We start from the raw sequence: 24,486 nt of genomic DNA, 5'->3' as shown, positions 1-24,486 counted from the left end.
GAGTCACCACCAGTTTAAACTCCGCAAAGGGCTTTGTATAAGAAGCCAGGAAGTCGTCCAAGGTCCCTTAGGAAAAAGACTAATATGCATGTCATTGCATAGATAACAGATGATCATGTCATTGTGGAGTTGGCTAGGATCTTTGTTCATTCCTTCCATTGGCTGGAGGAGGAAATGGGGCTGAGAATTCAGCCACTGGCCTGAGGGTGGCTGGGCTACTTACTGGATACTTGGGCTGTTGCTGCCTTTTGAGAAACCTTTTTGTAACACCATGAGAACCAGTGGTGCTGTTGATTTCTGGCAGCTCCAGGAGTGAGTTAGAGTACCCAATCTTCATTAATCCTCTGTGTTTTTCCAGTACGATTTTTATCAGCTTATAGGTAATTATAATCCATTCAGAAAATGGATAAAAGAGCTGGGTGTAGATAGGTCACATCTGTAATCCTAGCTACTCTGGAGACTGCGATCAGAGGATTCTTGTTCAACGCCAGTCTAGACAGCAAAGCCTATGAAACTCTTCTAACTACAATTAACCAGAAAAACAAACAAACAAACAAATAAATAATAACTGGAAATGGAGCTGTGACTCAAGTGGAAGAATGCCAGCCTTGAGTTACAAAGCTTAGTGGTAGCACCCAGGCCCTGAGTTCAAGCCCACTTACAGGAAAACAGAAACATACAAAAAAAGAATGAAAGTGGATAAAAGGGAAATTCTAAAATTAATATATATTTACTCTTTCCTAAAGATCCTGTGTTTACTTTGTGATAGCGTTTTTATTTTATTTTTGGTTCCTGGGCTGGAGCTTGAACTTTGGGCCTAGAACCCTTGCTTGGCTCACTTGGCTTGCTTAGCTTTTTCCCTTAAGCCACAGGTTTTGGTTTTTGTTTTCTTGGTTAATTGGAGGCCAGTCCCAGATTTGTCTGCTAGGGCTGGCTTCCAACTTGATCTCAGCCTCCTTAGTACCTAGGATTACAGGCTTGGGCCACCTTGCCCAGTTGGGGTCCTGTGTATTTGTCAAGGGATTAGCCTCACATTTATTTGTTTGCTTTCTTTCTGGCTGAGAAAAGAGATAAGCAGGTTGGTTACACAATTTCTTGAGATAAAAATACACCCTTTGCTTTGGAGAAGCAAGTAAAGAAAGTTTTTGATAAGGATTAAGAGGATAAGGATTGAGTCCTATGGTCCTGCACAGTCTGTCACCTTCCTGGTTGCAGTTCAGGAGCACATTCTCTTTCCATAAGAAGAGTTATCATTACATTACGTTACATTACATTAGTGTCCTTCCAGGACATATGAAGATAGACCAGGGAACATTGTTGTTGTTTTTAAATGTGTGTGTGTGTGTGTGTGTGTGTGTGTGTGTGCGCGCGCGCGCACGCGCACACATGCACACGTGTGCGTAACTGCCAGTGTGGGTGCAGGTGATGGGGCTTGAGCTCAGGGTCTCTTGCTCTTGCTTGTTTTTTTTTTTTTTTGTTCAAGCCTAGCACACCTACACTTCTGGCTTTTGGAGATAAGAGTCTCCAAGATCATCTTACCCCTCAGCCTCACCCCTGCTGGCCTCCAACCTTGATCTTGAGATCTCAGACTTGTGAGTAGCTACGATTATAGGTGTGAGCCATCAGTGTCTGACATGGTCAAGAGAATGTCAAACAGAAGAATCTTAATAGAAACACCATCACTATCAAGAATATGGTAATTCTAAAGGTTGGGTAGAAAACTTTCTGATTTTTCTAGGAATGTCAAATCCCCCCAAACACTAGTTTAGCTAATGGAGTTAATTTTTGAGAATTAATAAAGTTAATTTTCAAAACATGATTTGGGCTGGGTGTTGATGGCTCATGCCTGTAACTAGCTATTCAGGAGGCTGAGATTTGAGGATTATGGTTCAAAGCCAGTCCAATTACTTTCAGTTAAACACCAGGAAGCAGGAAGTAGAGCACTAGCCTTAAACAAACAAAAACTCAAGGATGGAGGATAGTGCCCAGGCTCTGAGTTCACACCCCACCAAAAAAAAAAAAAAAAAAAAACAAAAACAAAAAACAAACCCTAAAAATCCCCGCAAAAAACAAAACTCCCCAAATAAGATCAAACCCATGATGTGGAAGCTACTCTATGAAATGAAAAAATGGTATGGTATTTCACTAATTAAAAGAATCTAGCTGGATGCTAATGGCTCCTGCGTGTAAATCCCATCTACTCAAGAGGCTGAAATTGAAAGGGCTGTGGTTTGAAACCAGATCATGCAGAAAAGTCTTTGAAACTCTATCTCCAAACAACTAGCAAAAAGGTGTATTGGAGGCAGGACTTAAATGGTAGACAGCTAGCTCAACAAGCAAACCAAGTAAGATCAAGGCCTTAAGTTCAAATCCCAGTACCAGTAAAGAATCTAATGTATTTCACATTATGTCTTATGGACACATTGGTATAAAATTGAAAAAGAATATTAATGTTGGCCATGAAGAGTGCTGCTTTCTCTGATGTTTTTGTTAAGCACCATTCTCCAGCTAAGTGAACCACATGAAATTTTCACAAAGAAAGGTTGGGCAAGTGGGATTGCATGAAACTGCAGAGCTTCTGCATGGCAAAGGACATAGCTAGCAAGACCAATAGAAAGCCCACAGATTGGGAGAAGATCTTCACCAGCTATACAATGGACAAGGGTCTCATACCTAAAATATACCTAGAACTCAAAAAATTAAATCCCCCAACAACAAATCCTCGAAGAAACAACTGCCCGATTAATAAATGGGCTAAAGACTTAAAAGAGAGACTTTTCTGAGGAGGAAATAAGAATGGCCAATAGACACATGAAGAAATGTTCCACTTCTCTGGCCATAAAAGAAATGCAAATCAAAACAACATTGAGATACCACCTCACCCCAGTTAGAATGGCTGTAATCAAGAACTCTAATAACAGCAAATACTGGAGGGGATGTGGCCAAAAGGGAACCCTACTGCATTATTGGTGGGAGTGCAAACCTGTTCAACCACTTTGGAAAGCAGTTATGGAGGTTCCTCCAAAGACCACATACACATAGAGCTCCCCTATGACCCAGCAATCCCACTTTTGGGCATTTACCCAAACGATCACAAACAAGACCATACTAAAGCTACCAGCACAACTATGTTTATTGCAGCATTATTCACCATAGTTAATAAAATAATTCTAAATGGAAGTTACTGACTTATTCAAAAGGCTTAAGTCATGAAAATTAATAGTGATGATGCTTTTTTGTTGTTGTTGTTGTTTTGGTGCGGGTACTGGGGCTTCACTTCAGGGCCTCTAGCTCTTAGCTTTTTTGCTCAAGGCTGGCATTCAACCTCTTGAGCCATATATCCATTTTTGGCTTTTTGTGGTTAATTGGAAATAAGAGTCTCTGAGATTTGTCTGCCCAGGTTGTCTGATCTTCAGATCTCAGGCTCATGAGTAACTAGGATTAGAGGTGTGAGCTACTGATACCAAGCTCATGAACATGTTATTTGAGTAAATGTCCTATTATTCTAAACATTACTCAATAATGTTGTCCTTTTTTTTTTAGTGTCTGAGGAACAATTGATTGAATTTGTTGAGAACAAAGATTATAGGATATTGTTAAGTGCATTACAAAACTTCAAAGGTGAAGAGGAAATTGTGCTCCATGTACTGCACTGTTTGCATTCTCTAGCGGTTCCTTGTAAGTACCTATAACGTGATTGTGTTTTTGTATGTGAAAAAGTCACAGAAAGTCTTCTTTCTTAATGTATTTTGGAGATGTCTTTATTATTTAGCAACTTGTTGATGCTAAACTCCTTCATTTACTCATTTAATTAATATTTCTGTATATTGGGACCATGTTTGTTGCTTTTTGAGAGTTCATGGTAAGTGTTGGATACAGATGTGTGCCTAGGTGATTGCAATGAGTCATACAAAAAGGCAAACGAGAGCAGAAGTACATAGTTAGGAAAACAAAGAAGTGAAGCAACATCTCTTGGAAGAGACCTGAAGAGAGCTTTGTGTGGAAGGAGGTATGAGGTGCAGAAAGAGATTGCATAATGCATTCACAAAGATGAAAATGGCTTGGTACACTGACTTTATGAAGTGTGCATGTATGGGCTCATATGTGTGTGTGTGTGTGTGTGTGTGTGTATAAATGCATACATGTGTACAAACAATTGCTTGAAACAGAAGCACAGTGAGGGTCCTGGGAAGAATGTATGAGGTGGAATGAGGCCAGGAAGGGTACAAAAAGCCATACGAAAGTTTGGAACTTTATTGTGATGCATTTGAATAATTATCTGAAATCTGATACTTTTTCACACACAAAAAAGTAAAAAAGCTGAATGCTAGTGGTTCACACCTATAACCCTACCTACTTTAGGAGGCTGAGATCTGAGGATTACCATTCAAAGCCAGCCCAGGCAGGAAAGTCTGTGAGATTCCTATCTCCAATTAACCACCAGAAAATTGGAAGTAGCGCCGTGTCCCAAAGTGATAGAACCCTAGCCTACCTGTGATAAAGCTCAGAGACATTTCCCAGGTCCTGAGTTCTAGCTCTATGACTGACAAAAACAAAAAACAGGCTCATGCCTGTAATCCTACCTCTTCAGAAAGTTGATATTTAAGGATTGAGTTTTGAAGCCAACTGGAGCAGGAAAGTCTGGGAGACTTTCTTTAATGAACCAATGAAAAACCAGAAGTGGAAATGTAGCTTGTGGTAGAGCAAGAGCCTTGAGTAAAGAAGCCAAGCAAAAGCACTGGGGCACAAGGTCCCAAATTCAAGCTCCAATGCTCCCTGTCCCCACATATACACAGAGAAAAGTGAAAGAATGATAAGAAAAATTTGATGTGCTTGCTTACAGTGATTATGAATGGGTTAAATAAAAATATGCTCCAGAGTCTGTTTTGATTTTTTTTTTTTTCCGGTCGTGGGGCCTGAACTCTGGGCCTGGGTGCTGTCCCTCAGCTCTTCAGCTCAAGGCTAGCACTCTACCACTTGAGCTACAGTGCCACTTCCGGCTTTTTTTCCTTTTTTTTTGCTTATGTGGGGCTGAGGAATCGAACCCAGGGCCTTGAGCATGCAAGGCAAGTGCTCTACCACTGAGCCACCTTCCCAGCCCTCTGTTTTGATTTTTAAACGCACAAAATGACATTTCATATTTTGTGTGTACCCATGTGGATTCACCCAGGATACACACATGCATTTAACTATTCACCCTCACATATATAAAGTTGTTTTAAAGCCTCAATGAATTATACAAAATGAAGGAAATAGAATAGGCCTGGGCACTGGTGGCTCATACCTGTAATCCTACCTACTCAATAGGCTGAGATCTTGAGGATTTTGATTTAATGTCAGCTTGGGCAGAAAAATCCACAAGACCCCATCTCCATGTACTGAGTAAAAAGCTATGCAAGAGTCATGGTTCAAGTAGCAGAGTACCAGCTGTAAATAAGAAAGCTGAGCAAGAGCTGGAGGTACTGAGTTCACACCCTGGATGTGGAAAGAAAGTAGAATAGTACCTGGTATATCCTATGTGTCCTAAAATCCTGGACTCTTCTACAACAGAATGCCATATATAGTAGATATAATGTGTGTCATAGTTTTACAAAGAAAAGTCATGGATGGCAGACAGAAGCTTGAGAGTTTACTGTAGTACTGAGAAAAATAAATCTTCTTGTGGATGAATGCCAGTTTTTTGTGTGTGTGATGTTTAAAAAATCACAGTGTTTTCGTATCCACGGGATATTAAACATTTATAATTAGATAACATTGAAGAACAGTAACAATAACTTTACTTTTTTCTGAGTCATCCCTGAGAACAAGAAGAAAGTAGCTTTCCTTATACTTTCCTTGTGTTTTAGTCACTCATTATTTGTTTATCTGGGACTGGGCTGCCTTTGGAATTCAATGCTTTCCACCCACATATGACATAACTAGTTAAAATGTGTTGATTCATAACTCAAAGGTCAAAGAAAGCAGCTGCTAAAAATGTAGAAGTCAAGAGGTTGAAACATTGATTCTTCATGGAAGACTTTGGTCTTACAGTTACTGAGCAAATCCTATCTCCTGAGACTAATGGAGTAGATTGTCTTAAAAGTCTCTTTCCTTTCATTCCATTTTTTAATTATAAGTTTAAAATACAATCAATTGATTTGTGTTAATATTGGATTTGAATTTAGGGTTTCACACTCTTACTTGGCTTTTTCTTGGCTTCTTGTTCCACATGAGCCACACCTCCACTTCTGATTTTTTTTCTGGTTAATTGAATATGAGTCTGATGGACTTTTCTGCTCAGGCTGGCTTTGAACTGTGATTTTCTGATCTCCGTCCCCTGAACAGCTAGAATTACAGTTGTGAGTTACCAGCACCCAGAAGAAATAAAATTTAAATACTGAAAATAGTTTTGAAAAAATGGTTAGTTTCAGTTGGGCACAAATATAAAAGTTCTAATTTTGAAGGCAGATTTTAATTTTTAGAGAATGGTTAACATTTCACTAAAAGATAAAAATATTTCCTCCATGTTCAGTCACAGCTCAGATTTTTCCAGTGGGTTCTTTTCTTCCTTTCTGTTTCATTTAGTGTGTGTGTGTGTGTGTGTGTGTGTGTGTGTGTATGCATGCTAGTCTAAGGGCGTGAAATTAGGGCCTAGGCACTGTCCCTGAGCTTTTGTGCTTATGGCTATACTTCCAGGTTTTTGTTAATTAATTGGAGGTAAGAGTCTTATGGACTTTCCTGCCCTGGCTGGCATTGAACTGCAATCCTCAGATCTTAGCCTTTTCAGTAGCTAGGATTACAGACGTGAGCCACTGGCTTCTGGCCCTAACTCATGTGTTTAATATGATACCTCTCAGCTCCCTTTAGTTATCATGGAACTAATTTGATTTTAATACCTCTTTTACTGGCTGTTTTGGAGTGGAGGAGAGAAATAATTTCTTATTTTAGTAGCTTCATTATGTGACATAACCTTATTTTTTCTTGTGTTGGTAAGTGGAAATGATAGTGTGCCATTCTACAATGGCCTCTTTAGGAAATAGGCCTCCATATTTATTGATTTGAATGTATTTGAATTCATATGGCTATTTTAAACATTTAATTTGTTACTTTTAAGAACCTACATTTTCACTTTTTAAAAAGTTTCAAGCCAAGAATCAAAGATTTAAGAATTTTATTCTTACTGACAGAGATGAGTCCTACATACCATTACATTAGCTATGCATGCATAGTATATTTATAGCTGTTTGCTAGAACACAATATTTACATTTGGAAACATAGACATTATGTTGCAATTTATTTATCATCTATAAAAGAGGTGTTTGTAGCTGAGTACAGGTAGCTCACTCCTGTAATCCAAGCTACTCAGGAGGCTGAGATCTGAGGATCATGGTTGGAAGTCAGCCCAAGCAGAAAAGCTCTTGAGACCCTTATCTCCAATTAACTACTAAAAAGCCAGAAGTAGAGGTGTGGCTCAAGTGGAAGAGTGCCAAACTTGAGCAGAAAAAACTGGAGAGGAACAAGAGGCTCTGAGTTCACATATCCATACCACCATCAAAACCAAGCCAAGCCAAACCAAAAAGACATGATTATTTGTGTACTAAAGGACGAAATGATTGCCTTACCAATCACTATGATTTCTTTAATTGTAGGCAGTAATGTTGAAGTCCTCATGAGTGGCAATGTCAGGTGTTACAACATTGTGATAGATGCTATGCGAGCATTCCCCATCCATGAAAAGATTCAGCAGGTCAGTTGCTGTTTGCTCCATCGGCTTACCTTAGGTAAGTGACAGTCATTACCTAATTCATGACCACAGTGCCATGTGATACAAGTATATTCATAGTGCAAGTGGTAGATAGGTCATACATTGGTAGACCTGGAATAGAAACACTGTACAGTAGCAAATTGTTTTGCCATGCTGGATGGAATTTTAAAAGAATGGCAGAACTAAATGTATGGAGTGCATGCACAGTCTGAATCTTTGATTTGTTTTGAATATGTGATTTATAAGAATGCTTTATTGTTAGAACCATATTTAAAATATCGTTATGTAATATCACCTAATAAATGGAAGTTATGTTTAACATGAAAAACATGAAGCAAAGAGCTCATCATCCAATTTGAGGATTAGGTATCCTATCCTTGATTTCTCTATAAATGTAACTGTTCTCTGGAATTTTGTATTAATCTTTTGCTTTCTAGTTCTACTTTTTTTTGGGGGGGGTCTGGTCATGGGGCCTGAACTCTGGGCCTGGGCGCTGTCCCTCAGCTCTTCAGCTCAAGGCTAGCGCTCTACCACTTGAGCCACAGCGCCACTTCTGGCTTTTTTTTTTTTGCTTATGTGGTGCTGAGGAATCGAACCCAGGGCCTCAGGCATGCAAGGCAAGTGCTCTACCACTGAGCCACCTTCCCAGCCCCATGAGACTCTTATCTACAATTAACCACCAGAAATCTGGAAATGAAATTGTGGCTTAATTCGTAGAGAGCCATCCTTGTGCAAAAACTCAGGGACAGCACAGGCCCTGTGTTCAAGCCCCAGGACTGGCATAGATGCACAAAAAAGTTTAACTTTGTTTTCCTCGTTAAGAGAAGCCTAAATTATTAACATTTTGTCAAAGTATGGACTTAATGCATTCAACATTTATTAATTGCTTTAGATTATTTCCCATGATTTTCCCCATCAAGTGTCTGAATGTGAAGCCAGCCTTTGTGGTGTTTCTCCAAAACCACACTTAAGGGACATGTGGAGCAGCTCCTGCCAGTTACCAGTGAAAGAGAAAGCTGGGGACAGCCCACGTTTAGACTAGACAGTAACTTTGAAGAGAAACTTCCAGAAATGACTGGAATACTTATGGTTACTCAAAGCTGTGGAGTGGGTTTGGTGGAAGAATATAGAAAGGGCAAACTAGGATAATGGTGAGAAGCCAGAGCTGTTCTATAAACTGCTGCTCTTTGCATTTTGAGGCTATTGATTAACATTTAGTCTGTTCTTTAGGCTCTGTGTAATGTAGCCTCTCTCTCTCTCTCTCTCTTGCTCTCTCTCATGCTTGTCCTGAGGCTTGAATTCATAGATAGCACTGTCTGTGATCCTTTTATTCTGTTTTACCCTTGAGCCACATCACCACTTCCAACTTTTTGGTGATTAATTGGACGTAAAAGTCTCAGGGAAGCCGGGTGCTGGTGGCTCATGCCTGTAAGCCTAGCTACTCAGGATGTAGAGATCTGAGGATCGTGGTTTAAAGCCAGCCTGGACAGGATAGTCCATGAGACTCTTTTCTCCACCAGAAAACCAGAAGTGGCACTGTAGCTCAAGTGGTAAAGTGCTCGCCTTGAGCTGAAGAACTCAGGGACAGCGCCCAAGTCCAGAGTTCAATCTCCATGATGAACCAAAAAAAAAAAAAAACAAGAAAGTCTCATGGACTTTCCTGCCTGGGCTGGTTTTGACCCTTGTCCCTCAGATCTCAGCATCCAGAGTAGCAGAATTACTGATTGAGCCACTGGCACCCAGGCAGTACAGGATCTTTTATACTGCTACTTTGTAGCTTACTGATTACTTAAGTACACATACAAATGAATAGCAGCTTTTCCTTTTTCTTTTTTATCTTTTGAGATTAATAAAAGCATTATCAGAATTTTTTTAATTAAAAAAATCTCTATGGTCTCATGGACTTGAATGCTGGTGATCCTTAGATCTCAGACTCAGATCTTCTGTCTCCTATGGCATGAGCCACATGAGTGTGGCATGAACGTGGCTCAATTTTATATTTTTATTATTATTGTCACCCCTTCTTTATTCTCCCCCATTTCTCCTAACGCCACTTATCCCCTCAAGTAACTTGGTTCCATGTTCACATATGTACATTGAATATTATGACCATATTTGCCCATATTGCCTCTCTAAATGATGTGGCAAATGTGAAGAAATTTTCCTCAAAACTTATTCAGTCAGATTATTTACATTAAGTATGTTTTAATGTCAGTCAGATTATCTCCTGAATCTATCTATTGAAATTTGGTTAAATAACTAAAATCCATTTTTAAGTTCCATATGTGAGAATTGGGCTAATGGCTTGCTTAACTTGTAGGTAATTTTTTCAATATTCTGGTATTAAACGAGGTCCATGAGTTTGTGGTGAAGGCTGTGGAGAGATATCCAAAGAATGCAGTGTTACAAATCTCAGCTCTCAGCTGCTTAGCACTCCTGAGTAAGTACCATTCCTAATGAGGATTTTGTTTGTGTAGTGTTTGCTGAGTATTGAATCAAGAGTCTCCTGCATTCCAGGCAAGTGCTCTACCCCTGAGTTCTGATACCAGTCTTTTTTATATTAATTTACTTTCTTGCTGTTATAGAGGTGATATACCAAGAGACTACTTAGATGAGTCAGGTAATGAGTACATTTCCTTTCATACAGTGTCTTCTGTCCCCTCATTCTCTCCCAGTCCCTCGATGCTAATTTTTTTCATATATATATTGTAAATACTGTACAGAGGGGTTACAGTTACATTAGTAAGGTAATGAGTACATTTCCTATCAAGCATTGTTACCTCCTCGTTTGTTTTTTCCCTACCATCCCTTCCCTCCCCAACTCTTCCCTCCCCCCTCCCTCAAAATTGTAAAGTTCATTTTCAATATAGTGTCTTGTATATCTCATTGTTACAATGGGTCAACCTGTATCCTTATTTAAGCATTTTGTTATATCCCTTCCCCTCCCCAAATTATAAAAATGTATATACAAGATGCAGGACACCTGAATCGGATACAGTGAAAACAGGGGTTATACCATGAGGGAAGAACGTACAAAGGAAATAAGAGAATCATATAGTGCATTATAAGTACGTTAAAAACAATAGCAAGCAAGAAAAAACACTTGTGTCCCTGTCTTGGGTTCATTTTGCTTAACATCATCTTATATGGTCATATGTACATAGGTTTTGAACTTTTTGGCTTGTCCTAGAAATGTACTATTTATTACAAATAAGGGAAGCCATGGGACCTGCTTTTTTGGGCTTGGCTTACTTCACTTAGTATAAATTTTTCCAAGTCTTTCCATTTCCTAATAAATAGGGTGATGTCATTCTTTCTAATGGAGGCATAGAATTCCATTATATATATATGTATATATATACACACACACATACACACATTTTCTTTTTTTATTTTTATTGTGAAAATACTGTACAGAGGGGTTACAATTACATGGGCAAGATAATGAGTACATTTCTTATCAAGCATTGTAGCTTCCTCCTTTGTTTCCCCTTCCCATCCGTTCCCATCCTCCCTTGCCCCCTCCACCCAGTCCTCCTCCCCACCCACCAAAGTTGTAAAGTTCGTTTTTCCACATAAGGACTTGTACATTTCATTGTTGCAATGGATCCACCTGTATCCCTATTTAAACAATTTGTTTTTTTCCTTTCCTTCCACAAATTATACCAACCTCAAATACAGTGAAAGCAGGGGAAGGGACATACAAAGCAACAAAGAAATAATCTTATAAATGCACACACACGTTTTCTTGACCCATTCACCTACTGAGAATTGATGCTAGTCTTAAGAGGAGAATTCTTTTTTTTTTTTTTTTTTGGGTCCGGTCGTGGGGCCTGAACTCTGGGCCTGGTTGTTTTCCTCAGCTCTTCAGCTCAAGGCTAGCGCTCTACCACTTGAGCCACAGTGCCACTTCTGGCTTTTTTCTTTTTGCTTATGTGGTGCTGAGGAATCGAACCCAGGGCCTCAGGCATGCAAGGCACGCGGTCTGCCACTGAGCCACCTTCCCAGCCCAAGAGGAGAATTCTTATAGGCACATTGGATATTGAATGCTCACATTAGAACAAGGGGGTCCTATGGAGAGAAGGAAGGATGAAACACCTACACTATAATGTAATGCAACATTTTTTTTCTGGTAGAGGGGACTTACAAAGGAACTAAAAAGTGTAAGCATTTTAGTTCATATAGGTTTTGGCTTGACTTGGTCATAAACTAGCTAATCTCTTCCTCATTCCATTATTTATTTACACACACATAAATGGTAATATTCAGTGGTGTGAAATATATTACAAATTATGATTAATCAAGGTCATTACATAAATGCCGCCTCATTCCATGGATAACCTTTCAAAAATATGAGCTAATGGCTCACACCTGTAATCCTAGTTAGTTATTCAGGATCCTGAGATAAGAGGATCATGATTTGAAGCCAGCTTGACTAGGAAAGTCTGTGACAGTTCTTATCTCCAGTTAATCACCAAAAATGTCAAAAGAGGAGCTATGGTTCAAGTAGTAGAGCACCAGCCTTGGGACAGTACCCAGGTTCTGAGTTCAAGCCCCTCTGCACACACACACACACACACACACACACAGAGGTCTTATTTAAGCTTTCAGTAAATTATATACATATAAAATGCATAATATATATTTATTTTTTAAATTTATTTCCAGCTGAGACCATTTTCTTAAATCAAGACTTAGAGGAAAAGAATGAGACTCCGGAGAGTGAGAAGGAGGAGGAGGAGGAAGAACAAGAAAAACTGTTCTGGCTAGAAGCCTGTTATAGAGCTTTAACATGGCACAGAAAGAATAAACATGTGCAGGTTGGACACTCATAAATATTATAATTACTCAGAATTATGTTTGTAAATAATTCATATTGTTGTGTTAAGTTTCTTTTTTTTCCTTTCCAGGAGGCTGCATGTTGGGCATTAAACAATCTTCTCATGTACCAAAATGGTTTACACAAGAAGATTGGAGATGAAGATGACCAGTTAGTACTTCTAATTTTATACCATAGAAAATTTCCGTTGAGCTGCATACTGGTAGTTCATGTTTAGCTATTCAAGAAGCTGAGATCTGCAGAGCTCAGTTTGAACCTAGCTTGGTCAGGAAAGGCTGTGAGACTCCTATTAAAAAGCCAGAAGTGGAGCTGTTATTCAAGTGCTAAGAATGCTGACCTTCAGTTCAAGCTCTCGTACTGGTGTGTGCGTGTGCGCACACACACACACACACACACACACACACACAGAAAATTTCAAATATATTTTTCAATCAATACATGCAAACTAAAAAAATACATACAAACTGTTATTGTTGGAAATATATTTTGCTTTGGGTGGCACTGGGATTTGAATTTAGAGTGCTGGGTTTAGGTATAGCTCTATTCTACTGCTGAGTCACACCTCCAGTTTTTTTTTCCCTGACTATTTTTGAAAGAGATCTTGTTTTTTGCCCTGGCTTACTTGAACTTTGATCCTCCTGTTTACACTTCCTAGGGTAGCTGGGATGATAGATACCTACTACCATGCTCTGATAATGGTTGAGGTTGAGATGGGGTTCTCGTGAAATTTTGCCTGGACTAGCTTGAAATATGACCCTGCTGATCTCTGGGATAGCTGAGATTATAGCTGCGAGCCACTAGCACCCATCTATGCTCGCTGTAAGAACCATTTTTGACATAGACATTTATTGTCTTAAGTGTTGCTGCATATTATGTGCTGGTATACAGTGTTTGCATCTAATTGGCTTGCATAATTAGACAAAGTGGTGGTGTCTGAGTTGTCAGAAGTTGTTCAGTAACTTTTGCTGGAATAAGAATCTTCTAGTTATCTAGCTTATGTAAAAATGGCATAGAGATGCATCTCCAGTGATAAAAGACTCAGAGCTACCATACCATTTTCTAATGTCTAGCCACATGGCAGAAACGACATCTGGCGGTGTTGCCCTGTTATTCCTTAGGACTGCTGTGAGAAGCAGTGGCTTGTGGAGGAGGCGTTCAGCTGCAGACCCTGGGTGGCATTGGAAGGCTGGCGCTCTTTCCCATCATGCATGTCATAACAAGGCCAAGACCCAAGTCATGTTGGGTTCCTTTCTACCCATGAGCCTCTGCTCATACGGAGCTGCTTGTACAGTGGGCTTCTTTGCACTGGGGTAGCAATGAGTTTTTTAAATATGAACAAACCTCTTTAGAAACTTAAAAATAGTAAGCTTGTTCAGAAAAAAAATCCTGAAAGCCTATTTGCATCATGACCTACTACCAATAAAGAGGGAATTAATGGCACTGATGCTGTTTAATGAAACATTCCAACAGTAATTATTTTAACAGCAATATTAAGCCAATATTCAGATAATCCTACATTGAACAAACTTGAGTTAAAAGTTAGATGTGGTTGTATGGGCCTGTAATCCCTGTACTCAGGATGCTGAGGGAGGAAGATCTTGAGGTCAGTCTGGGCTCCATAGGGAGACTCTATGTCAGAAAACAACAACAAAAAAACCCTGAAAAAAACAGATCAACACAAAGAACTGAGGGTAAAGCAGATTCATGATGTAGTTTATACATTCTAGTTCATAACACATAAGTTCCTTAGTACTTATCAATATACACTTATATATATGTATTACATTTAACATATAATATACATGTAATATACCATATATACATGATACATATCTTATATGTGATATAATATGTAATATATAATATGTGATATGGTATAGTATATGATATAAATATGTAACACAATATATTATATTGTACACGATAATATGTATTATAATATACACTACTAGATATGTAATACATAATATATGAAATATATAATGTGCAATATATAATAAGATGTAATAGATAATATAGTATTATATGTTATTTCTATAAGAAGGTGTATTTATGTTCAACATCTTTGAAACCTATTGTGCTTTGGAACTATTTTTAATTTTTTCTTTCCTATTTCCATTACAAAAAAGAGACCAACTTCCTCCCTTTGTCAATTTCCTTCTTTTAAATCCTTGCAACAGTGCTATGAGCTATTGAGCCTTCTCCCTTTTCTACCATTTATCATATTTTAAAGAAAGGGACATATTTATTTATTGGTATTTAACGGATTTGAGTCTAATTTTTAAATGTAGAAAGCTTTATCTGCCATTACTGTAAGTGACCTCAGATACTGTTCCTCTGGCCTTATTTGAGTTAGAGTTCTTAGCTGATGGGAGAACCCGGAAGTAATTATTAAACATTACTCTTTGCGGAGGTTTCCAGCTCACAGGGAGGTGATGCTTGCTATGCTGATGCATTCTTGCTCCAAGGAAGTCTTCCAGGCGTCTGCAACTGCATTGTCAACTCTCTTGGAACAAAATGGTAAGGAGTCTATCACATGAGTGCAAGGCCCTGAGTTCAAACAGTGACCCCTTAAAAGTGAATAAAAAATGAAATAAAGAAGAATAAGAATAATAGAACAATAGATCGATAAGAATAAAAATATGCATAAAATAAATATGCATACTTGTTTGGATGTCCATGAAGTGCTCACTCACACATGACATATATTTTATGTATAGCACAAATTGGAGCAAACTATGCCCTTTTGTAAGTACATTTTATATTTTTCTATTTGATGTTGATAATCTATAGTCTCACATCATAGTCATGTAGTTTTCCTGTGCATGCTAGAACCTATTTTATGAATTAGTCTCTGTTGATAGATTTTGGGCTAGGATCCAATTGCATTTTTAAAAATCTATCATGAGCACTAATGGATTGCTTTTTTTCTTCCATTTTCCTTTACATATTTTTTCTTGTTTTTCTATAATTTTATAGATATGTGATTGGGTGGTAAAGATATTCACCAATTTCCAATCTGGTAAACTTGTTCAATATTTATGCTAACCATTTTTCTTGAAAACAATCCTTTGCATATAATTCTTACCAGCTTTGCATGATTCAGTGCAAAATGAGAGACAAATGGCTCAGTGACTTTTGGAAGCCTCACCCAGGTGCAGATCATGGCTGAGTCTGCTCTAGATTCCTGTCTCCGGAAACAGGAAATACTGCCAGCAAACCTTGAGAGAAAACTCATCCTACTGACATCAGGGCCTGGCAGCTCTTGCAGGATATTTTTAGAGGGAGAAAAACAGACAAAACACTGAAAAATTCATCAGAGACATGGAGCAGTAGAAGCTGCAGCTCTTAGTAGAGAACATGAGTAAATTCACCTTATGCATGATTCTTTAAACTGTGATTTAGGTTAAGTCAAAAGCAAAGCTGTCTTTTTTCCTTTCCCTCCGTTCTTACATTGTCTCTCTGATGGAAAGAACCCTGAGGGATAGTCAGGGCTTTCTCCTTGGATAATGAACCACAGTGGGAGGGGATGAAAGGGAATTACTGTTCTGTTTTACTTTGTTTTCATTTTCTTTAATTTTGTGTGGGTACTGGGCCTTGAACACAGGGCCCAGCCCCTGTCCTTTAGCTTTTTAACTCAAGGCTGTACACTTGAGCCACAACTCCAATTCTGACTTTTTTTGCTGGCTAATTGGAGGTCAGAGTATCATGGAGTTTTCCTGCCTCAGCTGGCTTCAAACGGCGATCCTCAGATCTCAGCCTCCTGAATTGCAAGGATTACAGGCATGAGCCACTAATGCCTGGCTGAGTTGCTATTATTTTTTCCCCCCCAATTCTGGGGTTTAAACTCTGGGCCTCAATGCTGCCCCTGAACTCCTTTTGCTCAAGGTTAGTGTTTATACCACTGGGATCATAGCTCCACTTGCAGATTTTATATGATTATTTGGAGATAAGAGTCTCACAGACTTTTCTACCCCAGGTTGGCTTTGAACTGTGATCCTCATGTCTCAAACACCTGAGTACCTATGAATTGCTATTCTTAAATCTCCTATATTTCTACCATGTGGTTAAAGAAGCCTACAAGAGATTTCAGTCCAGAAAAGGAGGGCTTGGACTTGGCTAATTCTGGGTCAGGCTCCTTAAAGTAGAGACAGAGTGGCTTACTAGTGTTGTAATTCTTCACCAAGTGGTAATTCCTTTTGGTGATCTTCTTATTCTGGTGTCTGAGTTAGTGACATCCAGATTGATGTTCTGGTTGGGAATTAATCCTTTGAACTTTCTAGTTTCTTGCCCCATCCCTGGCTACCTGCTAGATGAACTGTCCTCAGATCCTTCTGTGTTGACCTTTGCAGTTTGATTTAGTAGAATATTAAGAACTTGAGTAGCTTGTTCATCTCCACCCTCGGGCAACTTCTCGTTGAAAGACTCACGTAGCTTTGGGTGTGCCAGGCCGGATCGATTTTCTTTAAAGTATGATTTAGAAAAATCATACTTTTGGGAGGGAGCCAGAAGAACTGAGGTACAAGCCGGTAGCCCCAGCACCCAGGAGGTGAAAGCAGTTCTCCTGAGACTTGAAGGCCAGTCAGGGCTACCTATCAGGTGCCTGGCAAAACAAAACAAGCAGGGTGCTAAGTGGTTCATGCCTGTAATCCTAGCTACTGAAGAGGCTGAGATCTCAAGATCAGGACAGACAAATCTATGAGAATTTTATGTCTATTCAACCACTAAAAAGCCAGAAGTAGAGTTGTGGTTCAAGTAGTAGAACCCCAGCCTTGAGCAAGAAATGAAGGAACAGTATCCAGACCATGATAAGTTCAAGCCCCAGGACTGGCATAAATGAATAAATAAGAGATACATTAAATTAAAACAAGAAAAGTCAAGTTTGTGTAACCACACACATTTCAAAACCAAGACTGAAACATGTTGTGTGCTGTTTTTCCTCACTTAATTGAATTCCTATCTACTGAATGCCTTTCATATGCTAGACAGTTTCTTTGGCACTGGAAACATGACAATGAAGAATAACTCCTAGGCTCATGGAATTTTAACTTCTCTGGTGTGAAAGTCAGATAATGAGATTACAGCAGAGTACACTTAGCTAAGCAAAAAAATGAAGGAAGGAATGAGGATTTGATAGGTTAGGGGATAGTCAGTGGAGCAGAAATTGTGACTCTCCGGCCACTAAAGATTACTGGTGAGTTGACCACTATAGATAATGCATTTTGTTTCTTGTCTACTGTGCTAATGTGTGTGTGTGTGTGTGTGTGTGTGTGTGTGTGTGTGTGACTGGAAATTAAACCCAAGGCCTGTCACTATCCTATTTGAGCTTCACTCCCTACCCACAAAAAGGCTACTTTTGTTTGTATTTTGTTCTGTGTGTGCACATGTGTGTGTGTCATGCACAAGTGTGTGCTGGTATCAGGACCTTAACTCAGGTTCTCCAGCTCCTGCTTGGCATGTTTGCACACACCTAGCATTCTATCAACTTGCATCACAGTCTGGCTTTTGTGGTTAATTGAAAATGGGGTTTTGAGGACTTTTCTGCCTCAGCTGGCTTCAAATCTTGATCCTCCAGGACTCAGCCTCTTGTGTATCTAGGATTACAGTGTGAGACATTGGCATCCAGCTCAGTACCAGGGTTTAAACTCAGGGCATGATATGTGCTTGGCTACCATTGGAGCTATGTCTCCAGTCCAGCAGTTTGCTAGTCATTTTGGAGAGTCTTGTATAATTTTTGCATGTGCTGTCTTTGAACTGCAATCTTTTGGACTGCCTGAGTAGGTAGGATTACAGATATGAGCTACCAGCACAAAATTGTATTTTGCTTTTGGGATTGAGTCTTGCTAACTAACTCTTTCCAGATTGGCCTCAAACTCTTGGTCCTTTTGCCCCTACCACCTTAAGAAGCTGGGAATACAGGTTTATGCCATCATGTCTGTCTTCTGTTTGCCTTTTAAAGCAGATGTTCTGCTAAACCAGAATGTGTAAGGTCACGAGTTTTCCTGGGTAGCTGGCAAATGATCTGCCATAGAAAATGTTCTGTAAATGCTAAAGTGGTTTCATGGTGAAATCTCTTGCCCAGGTCTAGTGTTTGCATACTTTGAGTTACACTTAAGTTAATGTGCAGCATGGCAGTTCTTCAGATGTGGTCGCTGGACCAGCAGTATTGCCTGAAACTGTCTCAAAATGTAAATTCTAGGGCTCATACAGATCTACTGGACTTGGTCCTCCAGATGATTGAGATTCATTATGAAGTTTGAGAACCACTGGTCTAGAGTAACTTATTTTATCCTATTATCTTCTTATTTATTGTGTTGGTCCTGGGACTTGCACTCAGTGCCTCATATTCTTACTTGGATTTTTCGCTGAAGGCTAGTACACCACTACTTGAGCTATACCTTCACTCTGGTTTTCTACTAGTTAGTTTGAGATAAGACTTTCCTGTCTGAGCTGTCTTTGAACCATGATCTTCAGATCTCAGCCTCTTGATTAGGATTACATGTGTGAACCACAAGTGCCCAGCAAGGATAACTTCTATCTTCTAAAATATCTCCTTGAGTAAACTCTAGCTAATTTGTGAAAGTTGTGGCAACCTCCTACTCAATCAAACAAAATAACTAACTAAAAATACATTCTGTGTGTGTGTGTGTGGTGTGTGTGTGTGTGTGTGTGTGTGTGTGTGTGTGTGTGTGTGTACAAGCCAGTACTTGAACTTGGGGCCTGTCCATTCTACCTTAGCTTTTTTTGCTCAAAGCTGATGCTCCATCATTTGAACTATAGCTCCACTACTAGCTTTTTGCTGGTTAATTGAAGATATGAATCTCATGGACTTTCCTAGGGGGCTGGATTTGAACCATGATCCTCAGATCTTAGCCTCCTGAGTAGCTAAGATTACCAGTGTGAGACACCAGTGCCCAGCTTTATTATACCTTATTATGTCATACCTTTTAGAAGGTATGAGTTTTCCAATTTGGGCAGAATGTTTTATTTACTTTGAATTTTTATTCATTTATTTGCCTTAATACTGGAGATAGAATCCAAGGCCATGTACTTGTCATGTACTTACCCCTGAGCACATCTCCAGCTTTTCATATCTTCCTAATATTGACAACCCTTAAAAATACACACACACACAAACTCAAAGCTTTCTAAGTGTCCTCTTTTTGTTACTTTTAGAATGTTGAATTGTATATAATGTTGGGATTGGTATTTATATGGCAGCTTCAAGACAATCAATCTATGAAACTTCTAAGGCAATCAATTGTATTTAGTGAAGGAAGTTTCCTACAGAGAGGGTCTCTGTTATATCACACTTATTGTTCAAATAAAGCTATTTTTCTCCACGAAATGCAAAATCAATGTTTACTCTATTTTGCAATTATGCATTATATTGGTCCTTTCTATCCCTCTGCAAATGAGGACATTCATAGAAATGATATGTTTGCCCAGTCCCCAGGGGAAAAAGCACAAAGTAGTCTGAAATGATCCAGCCTAGTTCCAGCTCAGGCCTTTCTCTTGTCAGCACTGGGGTGGGGAGTGTGAGAAGTCTATGCATATACCCATGACTACTCCTGGCTCACCACTGCCTGGCACATTTAGGATATGGTCATTTTGTGAGGTTTTTTTTAAGAATGAAATTTAAGCTTCATTCTTTATTATTATTTTATTTTCTTTAAGTAGTTGTCTAAAGGGGTTTCATGTCAATTTATTAGTACCTTGATCAATGTCATCTCTTCTATCTTTTCCCCTCACCTCTCCCAACCCCACTTATTCCTTCAATATATATGGTAACATTCATTCTTATTTTGAAGAACATTATTTAACAATTTTTTTTTCTGAAAAACAAAACAAAGCAGGGCATTGGTGGCTCACACCTGTAATCCTAGGTACTCAGGAGGCTGAGATCTGAGAATTGCGGTTTGAAGCCACCCCTAGTAGAAAAGTCTATGAGACTCTTATCTCCAATTAACTACAAAAAAATGGGAAGTGGAGTTGTGGCTCCAATGGTAGAGAAAAAGAAAAAGAAAAAAATTAGACTGGTAATATATTGATTTTATTGGAATAAGTCTATACTACAATAAAAATTAAAATCAAAATTTGAGGAATTGATAAATATGAAGAAATAGAGCATCGTATATGTTTTCAAGAATTAGATATTAATGATATTTAAGTGGACAGTGAACTTAGACTACCTTAATGTTCCACAGTTATTGTAAAATTATCAGAATATAGCTGGGTATTGGTGGCTCGCGCCACTCAAGAGCCTGCGATCTGAGGATTGTGATTTGAAGCCAGCCTGGGTAGAGAAGTTGGTGAGACTCTTATCTCCAATGAACTACCAAAGAGCCAAAAGTGGAGCTGTGACTTAAATGGCAAAGCACTACCCTTGAGCAAAAGCTCAGGGAGAGTGCCCAGCTATGAGTTCAAACCTCAGTACTGGCACAATAAATAGACAGATAAATAAATAGTATTAGAATGTGTTCTCATTTCAACAAATAACCTTAAAATATTCTGTAGTTAATTTTAGAAAAATCCTGCTGTCAAAAGGAATATACCTGAATGTTTTGGAGTTAATGCAGAAACACATACATTCTCCGGAAGTGGCTGAAAGTGGATGCAAGATGCTCAATCATCTTTTTGAAGGAAGGTAATAGAGACTCATGGTATTGAATCAAGTATAATATTATTTCAAGCCTATCTCTAAGAATGTAAAGAAAAGCATACTGAATTTGAAGATAGACATTTTTTCAGTATAATCTCATATCACAATCATGTGGATTTTATATCTGCAGTAACACATCCCTGGATACCATGGCAGTAGTGGTCCCCAAGATAATAACAATTATGAAAAACCATCAGACGTCGTTGTCCGTGCAGCTGGAGGCTCTTCGGGCTATTGTGCATTTCATAGTGCCTGGTAAGTTCCAGAATTGATGTCAGGAAGAGGTAGTAGTCTTTTTTTTGGGTCCGGTCGTGGGGCCCGAACTCTGGGCCTGTCCCTCAGCTCTTCAGCTCAAGGCTAGCACTCTACCACTTGAGCCATAGCACCACTTTCGGCTTTTTTTTTTCTGCTTATGTGGTGCTGAGGAATCGAACCCAGGGCCTAATGCATGCAAGGCAGGCCCTCTACCACTGAGCCACCTTCCCAGCCCCGAGGTAGTAGTCTTAATGGAGTTTGACCTTTTGGCAAAATACTAACTTCCTAGGCAAAACTTAAATGATTGTTTTTTCTCTCTTTTTTAAAGTTAGCATATATTAGTTGCATATATTAGTTCTGCATATGGATTTCATTGTAACTGTATTTTTTTGGTGCCAGTGCTGGTACTTGAACTCAGGGGTTTGAACTGTGTCTGGGCTTTTTCTGTTCAAGGCTAGCTCTTCCGCTTGAGCTCCCAGCTTTTTGGTGGTTAGTTGGAGGTTAAGAGTCTTAGGGACTTCGCTGCTTGAGCTGGCTTTCAACAATGATCCTCAGATCTCAGCCTTCTGAGCTAGGATTACAGGCATGAGCCACCAGCCCTGTTTCATTGTAACATTTAAACACAAATAACATATCCCAATCACTCTGTCACTCTTCCCCTGCTCCCTCTCCTTTCTTAAAACAATTTCAAGAGTTTTCATTGTTCTCATTTCATACATGCAAATGAATTACTTTGAGCTTTCTTAGCTCTCCACCATCTATAGGAACCTATTATTTTTGAGCCAGCAGCTCCCAGCTTAGTATATGTTTTCTGTTTGTTGTCATCCAAGTTTAAGTCCAAGGTTTTCTCCCCACCTGCCTGAATTTATTATTATTTTTCTAATTTCTGTCACTTCATCTATCCTTCCTTTACTTTGAAGTTAGTTTTTAGCCACTGTAACTGATACTTATTAACCTCATAGGTTTCTGCTCTTTCCCTTTTATCTCCTACCTTATATCTCCTCCTTTATTTGTCCTTCAAAGCCCATTTAATTGTTCTTTCAATATGTTTATTAAGTGTCCTTTACATTGTGAACCCTGTGGTACTGTTAGGATTTGAAACAGGAATGAAAGTAAGGAATTGTGAACAGGGATGTGATGCATGAATGTATAAACAACGATAAGAATATTGGTGAACTCTCAACTAATTCGTTCACAGGAGTAATTCTGATATTTAAGATTAATGGTACAAAGAGCTGTCTTGTAGAAGGCCTAGAAGAGTTTTCAAGCTCAGAGGAGTTTTCAGAGGGCTGAGATCTGAGGATTGTTGTTCAAAGCTATGCAAGGCAGGCAAGTCTGTCAGACTCTTACTCCACTTAACCAGCAAAAGCTGGAGGTAGAGTTGTGGCTCAAGAGGTAGACTAAAAGATTTGAGCAACAAAGCTATATGACAGTGTTCAGGTCCTGAGTTCAAACCCCAGTACAGGGCATATGCGAAAGGAAGGACGGAAGAAATGAAGGAAGGAAGAAAGGAAGGGGAAAAAAAGTGTCTTTTTTGAGGACAGCTTTTGTTCTATCTTTTTTAAACTTCTGGTACTTTGAAAAATGATCATTAATCATATTTAAAAAAACTGAATCATGATTTGTAATTGTCAGTTCACTTTTGAGACATGGTTTACATGTATTTTTGCTTGCAAATATTATGATGACTCTTTCAATTTTGTGTGTAGAATGTAATAAAACTTCAGTAACAATAAACCCCTTTCGGTTTTCCTTAAACATGTCAACTTTATTCCTTTGAGTGACAATTTGTTTAGCTTAAACATTTATGAGAAAAGTATAAATGCCATGTATTTACTTATTTATTTTTGTATTTAGGCATGCCAGATGTTTCTAGAGATGAATTTCAGCGTAAACTAAATATGGTTAAGAAACAATCTTTCAGGAATGATATTTACAAGCTGGTCTTGTCGGCTTTGAACAGGGTATGTTGATTATAGAGTTACTGTCTTTATATGTTAACCAGGAACCAGGGTAATTATTTTCATGTTTCTTCCCTCTCTTCAGTGTGGTAGTAGAAAGTCACATGATTAGAACATAAAATGATAACAGGACTTACGGGCCTTGAGGAAACCTGTAGTAAGCGAAATCTGGCAGAGATATATCCATCACCAACTACAGACTTACCAAGCTTTTTTTGATTGCTAGCAACATTAATCTACTTGAGTTTGCTTGATCTAGACAGCTAAAGAGCTAGAGCTAGGTGTGTGCATAGCCATTGTATAGTGTGTGTGTGTGTGTGTGTGTGTGTGTGTGTGTGTCCGTGCCCATGTGTGCTAATACTAGAACTACTTGAACTCAGGGCCTCCAGCTCTTGCTTGGACTTTTTCATTCAAGGCCATAGCTCCTCTTCTGGCTTCTTATTTGTCAATCAGATTTGTCTTCCAGGGCTGGCTTCAATCTTCAAACCTCATATCTCTGCCTCCTGAGTAGCTAGGATTACACGTATGAGCCAGTGGTGCCCGGCCTATATGAGTTGATAAACCCTTGAGGGAGCAGGGATGTGGGCTGTTGTTTTTGCTGTCTTTTCTTTCTGTTGGTCTCTCTTGTATGGTTCCATGGTATAAGTTTCAGCCCACCCAGGTTATGAGGTAGAGCATGAAAGTCTTCGTTAGTTCTCTGTACTTGTTTTTATTTCTCTCTTCAAAGAGAACCCATGACATGGTTTCCTTCCAATCTTCAGGCATTGACAAATCTATGTATAGATGCAATATTCATCATAACCAGAGTGTCAGTAAATCATAAGCCCCAAATGTTTACAAACAAGACCACACTAAAGCTACCAGCACAACTATGTTTATTGCAGCATTATTTACCATAGCTAAGATATGGAACCAACCCAGATGCCCCTCAGTAGATGAATGGATCAAGAAAATGTGGTATATATACACAATGGAATTCTATGCCTCCATCAGAAAGAATGACATTGCCCCATTTGTTAGGAA

The 24,486-nt window shown here is 39.0% G+C and overlaps 1 protein-coding gene across 3 annotated transcripts in view; it reads left to right on the top strand.

The window, feature by feature from the left end:
- The window catches only part of Lrrk2 (leucine-rich repeat kinase 2), a 126,093-nt gene that overhangs the window by 16,889 nt on the left and 84,718 nt on the right, over positions 1–24,486 (top strand). For 2 of the 3 annotated variants that reach the window (XM_013018813.1, XM_013018812.1), the window contains exons 6-14: positions 3,544–3,678; positions 7,630–7,761; positions 10,066–10,185; positions 12,414–12,565; positions 12,656–12,735; positions 14,999–15,105; positions 21,103–21,232; positions 21,378–21,502; positions 23,360–23,466. In XM_013018813.1, coding sequence (XP_012874267.1) covers positions 3,544–3,678; positions 7,630–7,761; positions 10,066–10,185; positions 12,414–12,565; positions 12,656–12,735; positions 14,999–15,105; positions 21,103–21,232; positions 21,378–21,502; positions 23,360–23,466 — 1,088 coding nt within the window. The remainder of the gene's footprint in view (positions 1–3,543; positions 3,679–7,629; positions 7,762–10,065; positions 10,186–12,413; positions 12,566–12,655; positions 12,736–14,998; positions 15,106–21,102; positions 21,233–21,377; positions 21,503–23,359; positions 23,467–24,486) is intronic. The other variant, XM_013018814.1, reaches the window with a different exon arrangement.

This window comes from Dipodomys ordii, unplaced genomic scaffold, assembly GCF_000151885.1.
Source record: "Dipodomys ordii isolate 6190 unplaced genomic scaffold, Dord_2.0 Scaffold42, whole genome shotgun sequence".
Taxonomy (NCBI): domain Eukaryota; kingdom Metazoa; phylum Chordata; class Mammalia; order Rodentia; family Heteromyidae; genus Dipodomys; species Dipodomys ordii.
Note: the sequence above shows the minus strand (reverse complement) of the source record. Positions and strands in the feature narration are given on the sequence as shown.